Here is an 11,248-nt window from a genome sequence, read left to right on the forward strand (position 1 = left end):
CACATCAACTGAATGTGAGACACTAATCACCTTAATGACCTATCTACAGTTCAGCCCAATAACCAATTGTTATCAACCTTGTGTCCAAAGGCTTTTGACTGTGCACGCTCTAACCATTCAAAACAGACCATCTTACACATACTTGCAAGTCCCAAAGACGACGTTCCTGACCCATAGAATACAAAAGTGGAGGTTGTGAGCATTTATGATTGTATTTAAATTACTTTACGTTCTGATGTCTATTTCAAGTGGCAATAATTTAAGTGTGATGCCTCTAAATTCTGTCACTTACAAGATAAAATGTATCTTACTGAGAAGACAGAAATTATTAATTAATGTTCCACTACAATATGCTTAGAACCAGTAAAAGTAGAGATCTATGGAGAATAAGGCACGACTTAGACCTATAGAATCATTATTGATATGCTTCAAGTGAGAAAATCATGGAGTACGACGACCATTGCAGCTGAAACCTCAAAACTAACACGCAACATGAATACAATTGAATATACCGGACCCACCAAACATTAAGTGACACATTTACCTGGATTGTGAGGCAGTTTAAAAACAAGTGGGCCAGTCCAAACCCAGGTCAACCACCTTGTCGTTTCGGTAAAATTATGGTAAACACGTCGCCAACTAAGGCAAATTTATTCAACCACATGCTTTACATTAAGTTATATAATGAATTAAGCAATCAGTGTTGACGCTGTGGAACTATCATACTTCCAGTTAGGTGGTAGAACTCTTTTTCTTTTGTAATAGCGTGCCAAACGTTGAATACGACTTTCAACCAGAATAAGTCTAAATTTGCTGTCTTTATCCTTAGCATTCCTGCCTAAGTGTTTACGAATAGCAACTGCTTTTTTGACTAATTGGTACAAATCTTCTGGAATATCTGGTGCCAAACCTTTGGACTTCAGAATGCGAAGTATTTTGTTTCCAGCTAGCCACCTGACCTGAGCTACTCCAAAGCTGTCACGCAGAATAACACCTAAATACGTAATATTACACAATAAGTGACTAACCAATTTGAGATGGTGATAATCCTTTCTTTGCTAACTTGTATATCTGCTCTTTCACCTCATCTGCTGTCATTTTTTGCCATGTTGGGACAGATCGCCTATAAGGCAAAGCACTTCCTGAAATCCCTTTCCCACCACTATGCATACGACCCATCTTTGACTATCACGCTTACAGTGACAGAACCCGCTGCCTGTTCAATTGTAGTTAAGTGATTCAAACAAAAGCACCACAAAATATAATTTACTTCTTTTGTGGTAAATTCAAGTAATGGAATGCATGAATGAGTGATTGAATTGTTGCTTCACTGATTAGAAATCTTCTTGGCCAATTAAATCGACAAATATCTCACAATTGGTTAAGCTCTGCAGAATAGCGCTCACGTGGCAAGCAAGATTGAAGTTTAAAACTCGATACGTTCGGTCTGATGCCAAAATTTTACTCAACAAAACGAATGAGTTGCTCAAATTACGAACTGGTGGCTAGCTGCACCCGCTATGTCTCTGCTTCAAAACACCAGGGAGGTTGGAGTATGAGCTGAGTATAATTTAAATCTAATTTTATTCAGGTAAGCACACCATGCATGCAATTAGAAGCTTACTGACCCGATGGGTCGGTAAGTTTCATAGTAAGGTAGTGTAAAGACCTCAGTATTAGGTTAGCGTATATCGTAGCGAGCCTACTGAGATGCAGCATGCAATCGGATGCTGGAAAAACCAACCCCTTTACTTATTCCAAGGCATACTCACATCCTAACTATGAGGGATTTCACACTGTCGAAAGTCGACTTCTACGAACACATGCAGTGAGGTGGATTACTTATTTAAGGCTTGTTTTACTAGCCTCATGGAAGTTAGCAATTTGATGGAGTATCAGTCAAGGTCTGCTGAACTTGAATTATCCCTAAATCTCTATTTGGTGTCATCATATCCCTGGCTCTCTCACTAAGAACTGATCACATCGTCCCACTTTCGATTTTATTTATAAAACTCATTTAACACACTGTGTGAATAACAGAAGCTTGATTTTTCACCCTGATATATGAAGTATAACTATACAAAAAACACTCACAAATTCAAGACTGAAAAAATACTGCTCAACAGCGCTGATTGTACCAATGCTGATTATCTATCTTATTCCTTTTAAAATATCTGGATGCGCTGTTAGAATTTTGTAGTTTTCAGAACAGTTTAGATTAGACTGAAGTGATCTGATGCGGATGCATGACCGAACAACCTCAGCTAGATGTGTCCAGTAAAACTAATGCGGTCAGCACCAAACGAAAATGAATATGAAGTCATTACTCCCACTTCTTCCTCTTCTCCTCATGACAAACAGACAATCAACCAGGTCCACATTACACCATTCTACTAGACAAACACTCACCGTACCTGATACTTATGTTAGTCAATGTTCGATCTGTACAAAATAAGATGACTCACCTGCGCACTCTGTTACTTTTAAACAACCCTTCACTTGTTTCGATAACGGAAAGTTAGTTGTTCTCAGATGTCACGGACTCATACCTCTAAACAGACACATATGAGCTCTTCAGCTGTGATTGAGTCACTAAGAAGGGTGGTGGTTGCCTTGTATATGCATAAAAAATATACGAGCGGAAATCTACAGCGACAACATCCCCAGTAAACTACCTGATTCACTATGGCTTACTGTACACACTCGTGAATGTGAAATATTAATCGGACGTATATGTCGAGTTTCCAACACTACTGGTTCAACTGACATTGCTATAAGTGAGTCACTCGCCAAGGTTGCCTCCTCTGATTTCGCTTGCCAAATGCTTTGTGATTTAAACCTTTCCACCACCAACTGGAAGACACCCATTTTGCTTTGAAAGCATACTTAGGTCTTTGGACATACACGGCTGGCAGCAACATGTTCACCTGCCTACACGAAATAAAATCATTATTGACTTGGTTTTCTATCACAATGTCACACCAGGACCAGTAGTGGTTGGCGAAAAGTTTCATAACAGTGATTATAAAATAGTCATCTGAAACCTGATTATTGCCACGTGCAACAAATTAAAGACAGTAAATACGCGTTTCCGATATGGAAACTATGCAACCGCTGACTGGGAAAACTTCCGATTTCCAATAAAGCACTCGGATTAGAGTAGTTTCTTTACCGGTGATAACATTTTAGAAACATTGGAAATATTCAATACTACCACCGAATTCCCACTAGACACTACTATCCCGTCTAAAATTGCCTTTAAAACAATTACTCCCCATGACAACCAAAAGACTAGTTTTAGGCTGCGAGAACTAAAACGGACGTACTGTACATCAAGAGACCCCAGTGCCCTGCACTCTCAGTAGCCATTCGGAGTGCTACAAGATCCACTCAAATAAAAGGAAACTAGTATGGAGGACAGCTGGTAAGAGATTGAAGAAGTAACAGCTAACTTACTAGGAGTTTCTGGACCCCAAGAAACCCCAACATAAGAGATGGATCTCTATTAAGACCCCGGGCAGGGTTTACAAAAAGAAGAACAAGAAGACAGCAATTTATAATAGCGGAACAAGAGCAGAATAGGCCAAGGTACATACTGAAGATACAGAAGCAGACAACAAAGTGAATAGGAAACTTTGAGACGATCAGCTGAGATTCGTAGAAAACCTAGCAATGAAAACAGAAAAAGCTGCAGGAGAAGAAAATATGAAACGACTATGTGACTATGTGATTTAATGAAGTTGGCCTATTAAAGAGTACCACAAATTGTGCTCCCCATCTGTTCCTCTGTTCTCGAATCTCGGTGATTTCTTTTACCTTTTTCTTACACTGATCTCCGTGTTTTACTATATTTCCTTGTCAGTTTCTTCGTCGCGTCACATAGAGATCTATCCCTTACGATGGGGTTCCTCGGGGTCCAGAAACTACTACTTCTTCAATCTCTTACCAGCTGTCCTCCATACTAGTTTCCTTTTATTTGAGCGGATCTTGTAGCACTCGGATTGGCTAGTGAGAGTTATTTTGAAACTGTCGAGTTTGTTAGTATTTCGGGCGAAAGCCGTATTAAACGTTTCAATCATTTTTGCCCGGTGGTTCTTTAGCTCCTGTTTCATCTTGACCATAGCCAAATGGTGATCTGGAGTCATGCAGTGCCTCTCTTTGTTCCCAACAACATAAAGTGCGTTTTGTAACGCTTTCCTTATAGACGTCATCCATACATTCCAACAGTTAGGACAGTATCAAATTACGTCACCACATCATAGAAATGACAATTAACTAAACAGTCCAGAAGCCGGCATCAAGAAGAAATATGCTTAATCGCTCCGCTTACCTTCGTCAGCTTCTGGCCCGTAGCTAAAATTTATCATATTCATACATCTTGTTGTTGTTATTATTACTTTCATTACTATGATAACACGTGCTAACGTTTTTAAGAAATTTATTCAGCATCCACCCCTATCTACTTGTTCTTACCTACTTCATGTTATTATACACATTATGCGACTTCTGATTTCTAATTACATCATTGCATCTTTTACCCCATATTTACCATATTGTTTCTGGCCATTTATATCACAACTTCGCTTAACATATGATAACATATTTCTGCCAGCGCAGACACGCACCAATTTTACAGGCATGATCTACAAATTACAACATGTAACGACCTCTCTATGCTTGGAGCCCAATTTTCGCCAATCTATTCATTCGTATCTTGACGAATATTCGTATATATCTTTTATTGTCTGATATTTTAGTTTCTTTCGTCCGATGCTGGCCACGCAGTCCTAGTGTAAGAGTCCCAGTTAGCATGTTATAGGTTGTCATAGTAGAATAGCTAGGAAGAAGTTTACCCGAGTTTTGGATCCGTATATCTCAAATTTAACCGTGAATACATTGTCTTGAAGGTCGTAGTCATGTGAGTCTTGGTCAAGATCTATATTACACGTGGAGTAAGTAAGGCTTTTGAGTTTAGAGTAGATAATAAAATTGAACCTAAGCCTTCTTTTCCAAATGGGTTCTAGTCCTAAGATATGGTATCGGAAACTGTAGTAAATGAGTAAGAGCGATGACTTCAATCCACAAGACATCGTGTGAGGTATGATATTTGTTCAAGAATAAGTTTAAATGAGCTTAACATCACAAGAGGAGGGAGGGTGGGATTGCTGGTCAGCAAGTATTGATGGTGAGAGCGATGACTTCAATCCACCCATGAACGTGGGGCAGAACATTTTGTTTGTACCAAACTCTTTACGATTGAGAACAAGTCAATCGATCCGTGATATTGAGGTTGTTCTCCTACGCTCACCATTCAGACTCATGTTTTCAATTTTATGCTGGATTAGCTATTCTACTATGACAACCTATAACATGCTAACTGGGACTCTTACACTAGGACTGCGTGGCCAGCATCGGACGAAAGAAACTAAAATATCAGACAATAAAAGATATATACGAATATTCGTCAAGATACGAATGAATAGATTGGCGAAAATTGGGCTCCAAGCATAGAGAGGTCGTTACATGTTGTAATTTGTAGATCATGCCTGTAAAATTGGTGCGTGTCTGCGCTGGCAGAAATATGTTATCATATGTTAAGCGAAGTTGTGATATAAATGGCCAGAAACAATATGGTAAATATGGGGTAAAAGATGCAATGATGTAATTAGAAATCAGAAGTCGCATAATGTGTATAATAACATGAAGTAGGTAAGAACAAGTAGATAGGGGTGGATGCTGAATAAATTTCTTAAAAACGTTAGCACGTGTTATCATAGTAATGAAAGTAATAATAACAACAACAAGATGTATGAATATGATAAATTTTAGCTACGGGCCAGAAGCTGACGAAGGTAAGCGGAGCGATTAAGCATATTTCTTCTTGATGCCGGCTTCTGGACTGTTTAGTTAATTGTCATTTCTATGATGTGGTGACGTAATTTGATACTGTCCTAACTGTTGGAATGTATGGATGACGTCTATAAGGAAAGCGTTACAAAACGCACTTTATGTTGTTGGGAACAAAGAGAGGCACTGCATGACTCCAGATCACCATTTGGCTATGGTCAAGATGAAACAGGAGCTAAAGAACCACCGGGCAAAAATGATTGAAACGTTTAATACGGCTTTCGCCCGAAATACTAACAAACTCGACAGTTTCAAAATAACTCTCACTAGCCAATCCGAGTGCTACAAGATCCGCTCAAATAAAAGGAAACTAGTATGGAGGACAGCTGGTAAGAGATTGAAGAAGTAGTAGTTTCTGGACCCCGAGGAACCCCATCGTAAGGGATAGATCTCTATGTGACGCGACGAAGAAACTGACAAGGAAATATAGTAAAACACGGAGATCAGTGTAAGAAAAAGGTAAAAGAAATCACCGAGATTCGAGAACAGAGGAACAGATGGGGAGCACAATTTGTGGTACTCTTTAATAGGCCAACTTCATTAAATCACATAGTCACATAGTCGTTTCATATTTTCTTCTCCTGCAGCTTTTTCTGTTTTCATTGCTAGGTTTTCTACGAATCTCAGCTGATCGTCTCAAAGTTTCCTATTCACTTTGTTGTCTGCTTCTGTATCTTCAGTATGTACCTTGGCCTATTCTGCTCTTGTTCCGCTATTATAAATTGCTGTCTTCTTGTTCTTCTTTTTGTAAACCCTGCCCGGGGTCTTAATAGAGATCCATCTCTTATGTTGGGGTTTCTTGGGGTCCAGAAACTCCTAGTAAGTTAGCTGTTACTTCTTCAATCTCTTACCAGCTGTCCTCCATACTAGTTTCCTTTTATTTGAGTGGATCTTGTAGCACTCCGAATGGCTACTGAGAGTGCAGGGCACTGGGGTCTCTTGATGTACAGTACGTCCGTTTTAGTTCTCGCAGCCTAAAACTAGTCTTTTGGTTGTCATGGGGAGTAATTGTTTTAAAGGCAATTTTAGACGGGATAGTAGTGTCTAGTGGGAATTCGGTGGTAGTATTGAATATTTCCAATGTTTCTAAAATGTTATCACCGGTAAAGAAACTACTCTAATCAGAGTGCTTTATTGGAAATCGGAAGTTTTCCCAGTCAGCGGTTGCATAGTTTCCATATCGGAAACGCGTATTTACTGTCTTTAATTTGTTGCACGTGGCAATAATCAGGTTTCAGATGACTATTTTATAATCACTGTTATGAAACTTTTCGCCAACCACTACTGGTCCTGGTGTGACATTGTGATAGAAAACCAAGTCAATAATGATTTTATTTCGTGTAGGCAGGTGAACATGTTGCTGCCAGCCGTGTATGTCCAAAGACCTAAGTATGCTTTCAAAGCAAAATGGGTGTCTTCCAGTTGGTGGTGGAAAGGTTTAAATCACAAAGCATTTGGCAAGCGAAATCAGAGGAGGCAACCTTGGCGAGTGACTCACTTATAGCAATGTCAGTTGAACCAGTAGTGTTGGAAACTCGACATATACGTCCGATTAATATTTCACATTCACGAGTGTGTACAGTAAGCCATAGTGAATCAGGTAGTTTACTGGGGATGTTGTCGCTGTAGATTTCCGCTCGTATATTTTTTATGCATATACAAGGCAACCACCACCCTTCTTAGTGACTCAATCACAGCTGAAGAGCTCATATGTGTCTGTTTAGAGGTATGAGTCCGTGACATCTGAGAACAACTAACTTTCCGTTATCGAAACAAGTGAAGGGTTGTTTAAAAGTAACAGAGTGCGCAGGTGAGTCATCTTATTTTGTACAGATCGAACATTGACTAACATAAGTATCAGGTACGGTGAGTGTTTGTCTAGTAGAATGGTGTAATGTGGACCTGGTTGATTGTCTGTTTGTCATGAGGAGAAGAGGAAGAAGTGGGAGTAATGACTTCATATTCATTTTCGTTTGGTGCTGACCGCATTAGTTTTACTGGACACATCTAGCTGAGGTCGTTCGGTCATGCATCCGCATCAGATCACTTCAGTCTAATCTAAACTGTTCTGAAAACTACAAAATTCTAACAGCGCATCCAGATATTTTAAAAGGAATAAGATAGATAATCAGCATTGGTACAATCAGCGCTGTTGAGCAGTATTTTTTCAGTCTTGAATTTGTGAGTGTTTTTTGTATAGTTATACTTCATATATCAGGGTGAAAAATCAAGCTTCTGTTATTCACACAGTGTGTTAAATGAGTTTTATAAATAAAATCGAAAGTGGGACGATGTGATCAGTTCTTAGTGAGAGAGCCAGGGATATGATGACACCAAATAGAGATTTAGGGATAATTCAAGTTCAGCAGACCTTGACTGATACTCCATCAAATTGCTAACTTCCATGAGGCTAGTAAAACAAGCCTTAAATAAGTAATCCACCTCACTGCATGTGTTCGTAGAAGTCGACTTTCGACAGTGTGAAATCCCTCATAGTTAGGATGTGAGTATGCCTTGGAATAAGTAAAGGGGTTGGTTTTTCCAGCATCCGATTGCATGCTGCATCTCAGTAGGCTCGCTACGATATACGCTAACCTAATACTGAGGTCTTTACACTACCTTACTATGAAACTTACCGACCCATCGGGTCAGTAAGCTTCTAATTGCATGCATGGTGTGCTTACCTGAATAAAATTAGATTTAAATTATACTCAGCTCATACCCCAACCTCCCTGGTGTTTTGAAGCAGAGACATAGCGGGTGCAGCTAGCCACCAGTTCGTAATTTGAGCAACTCATTCGTTTTGTTGAGTAAAATTTTGGCATCAGACCGAACGTATCGAGTTTTAAACTTCAATCTTGCTTGCCACGTGAGCGCTATTCTGCAGAGCTTAACCAATTGTGAGATATTTGTCGATTTAATTGGCCAAGAAGATTTCTAATCAGTGAAGCAACAATTCAATCACTCATTCATGCATTCCATTACTTGAATTTACCACAAAAGAAGTAAATTATATTTTGTGGTGCTTTTGTTTGAATCACTTAACTACAATTGAACAGGCAGCGGGTTCTGTCACTGTAAGCGTGATAGTCAAAGATGGGTCGTATGCATAGTGGTGGGAAAGGGATTTCAGGAAGTGCTTTGCCTTATAGGCGATCTGTCCCAACATGGCAAAAAATGACAGCAGATGAGGTGAAAGAGCAGATATACAAGTTAGCAAAGAAAGGATTATCACCATCTCAAATTGGTTAGTCACTTATTGTGTAATATTACGTATTTAGGTGTTATTCTGCGTGACAGCTTTGGAGTAGCTCAGGTCAGGTGGCTAGCTGGAAACAAAATACTTCGCATTCTGAAGTCCAAAGGTTTGGCACCAGATATTCCAGAAGATTTGTACCAATTAGTCAAAAAAGCAGTTGCTATTCGTAAACACTTAGGCAGGAATGCTAAGGATAAAGACAGCAAATTTAGACTTATTCTGGTTGAAAGTCGTATTCAACGTTTGGCACGCTATTACAAAAGAAAAAGAGTTCTACCACCTAACTGGAAGTATGATAGTTCCACAGCGTCAACACTGATTGCTTAATTCATTATATAACTTAATGTAAAGCATGTGGTTGAATAAATTTGCCTTAGTTGGCGACGTGTTTACCATAATTTTACCGAAACGACAAGGTGGTTGACCTGGGTTTGGACTGGCCCACTTGTTTTTAAACTGCCTCACAATCCAGGTAAATGTGTCACTTAATGTTTGGTGGGTCCGGTATATTCAATTGTATTCATGTTGCGTGTTAGTTTTGAGGTTTCAGCTGCAATGGTCGTCGTACTCCATGATTTTCTCACTTGAAGCATATCAATAATGATTCTATAGGTCTAAGTCGTGCCTTATTCTCCATAGATCTCTACTTTTACTGGTTCTAAGCATATTGTAGTGGAACATTAATTAATAATTTCTGTCTTCTCAGTAAGATACATTTTATCTTGTAAGTGACAGAATTTAGAGGCATCACACTTAAATTATTGCCACTTGAAATAGACATCAGAACGTAAAGTAATTTAAATACAATCATAAATGCTCACAACCTCCACTTTTGTATTCTATGGGTCAGGAACGTCGTCTTTGGGACTTGCAAGTATGTGTAAGATGGTCTGTTTTGAATGGTTAGAGCGTGCACAGTCAAAAGCCTTTGGACACAAGGTTGATAACAATTGGTTATTGGGCTGAACTGTAGATAGGTCATTAAGGTGATTAGTGTCTCACATTCAGTTGATGTGGCGTTGGCGTGTTTGTATTCCGTCTCTTTGAATCATGAATTTTCAGGTACTGATATCCCTTGGGTACATATTTTTGTATTCGTTTTGTGATCTGACATTTTAAAAGGTTTTCACACTTTCCGCGACTTCGTCGGAAAAGTTGACATCCAAGTTCGATTTTGATAATTATGTATGCACGTATGAATAATACAAAACTGTTGCTTAGTTGAAAGTCAGAAGTACTTGACATGGGGAGTAATAATTTAGTCTCGAAATGGCATGTGTTTGGACAGGGTGTACAAGGTTGTTTTAGACATGATCTGTTTATCCACCTACTTGCCTTGCGTCACATGATTTCTGGTCATATATTTTCTAGAAAGATTACGCCGTTTATAAATCAATTGGATGAGCACTAGATGTAGTTTGGTATCCTAGCTTTGCAACACTAGTATTGACGTCGAAAACATCTCTACTTTCATGTATCGATCTTATTTTCATCTAACGTATCAACTAACAATACCACGAAAAAGATCACATGGTTCGAAATGCAACCTAAAAGTCGTTGATTCATGTCATATCCACAAATATAGGCTATGTTGCAAGTTTCATTCCTATTTTAGTTGGACTATAGAACGTTGGCTTTTCCAGTTTACTCAAAGACTTCCATCATCCACTGACTCTAAATACCTAACTACATGACATGTAATACAGTAATTGATAATCGATTTGGTTATTTTCACAATCAATAAAGCAAACATTTGCATTTCGGATCATATGATCGTAGTAGCAATTTGCTGTATGGGCTTCAACAGGGTACATGTAAAGTTGTACAAACCTCAGTCACAGCATTTAGTGGCTACCCCTTGTGGTCGTCACATTGTTTTTTTGACTGGTGGATTTCATTTGGTACGACTTACTTTATCCTTTCCTGGTGACCCTTTAATTCTTATATAAAAAAGGCCTTAAAATTTTAATATTTGGTCCGATTGTTTCAAAAGGTCTTTCGCCAATTTATCCCAAATTCTGAAAACCTCGGTCTCCCCCCTTGCGCTTATCGAAATTTGTGAAAAACTCCCAATCCCTGGGG

General features: G+C 38.9%; 1 protein-coding gene across 1 annotated transcript; it reads right to left on the bottom strand.

Moving 5' to 3' along the window:
• Nucleotides 1-632: 632 nt before the first annotated feature.
• Smp_096750 (hypothetical protein) lies at nt 633-1,241 on the bottom strand. The gene is made up of 2 exons (XM_018797063.1): nt 1,029-1,241; nt 633-994 (listed from the first exon to the last, which is right to left on the bottom strand). Exons 1-2 carry the CDS (start codon nt 1,177-1,179, stop codon nt 690-692), a joined length of 456 nt encoding a protein of 151 aa, XP_018652142.1. The 5' UTR covers nt 1,180-1,241; the 3' UTR covers nt 633-689.
• Between the last annotated feature and the right edge of the window lie 10,007 nt (nt 1,242-11,248).

Source organism: Schistosoma mansoni, chromosome 4 (genome assembly GCF_000237925.1).
Source record: "Schistosoma mansoni strain Puerto Rico chromosome 4, complete genome".
In the NCBI taxonomy this organism is placed as follows: domain Eukaryota; kingdom Metazoa; phylum Platyhelminthes; class Trematoda; order Strigeidida; family Schistosomatidae; genus Schistosoma; species Schistosoma mansoni.

Excerpts from the sequence above, each read along its gene's own strand:
- Smp_096750 (XM_018797063.1), bottom strand. The coding sequence starts at position 1,179 with ATGGGTCGTATGCATAGTGGTGGGAAAGGGATTTCAGGAAGTGCTTTG. Across the intron at positions 995-1,028 it reads ATTATCACCATCTCAAATTG|GTGTTATTCTGCGTGACAGC; the intron begins GTTAGTCACTTA and ends TTACGTATTTAG.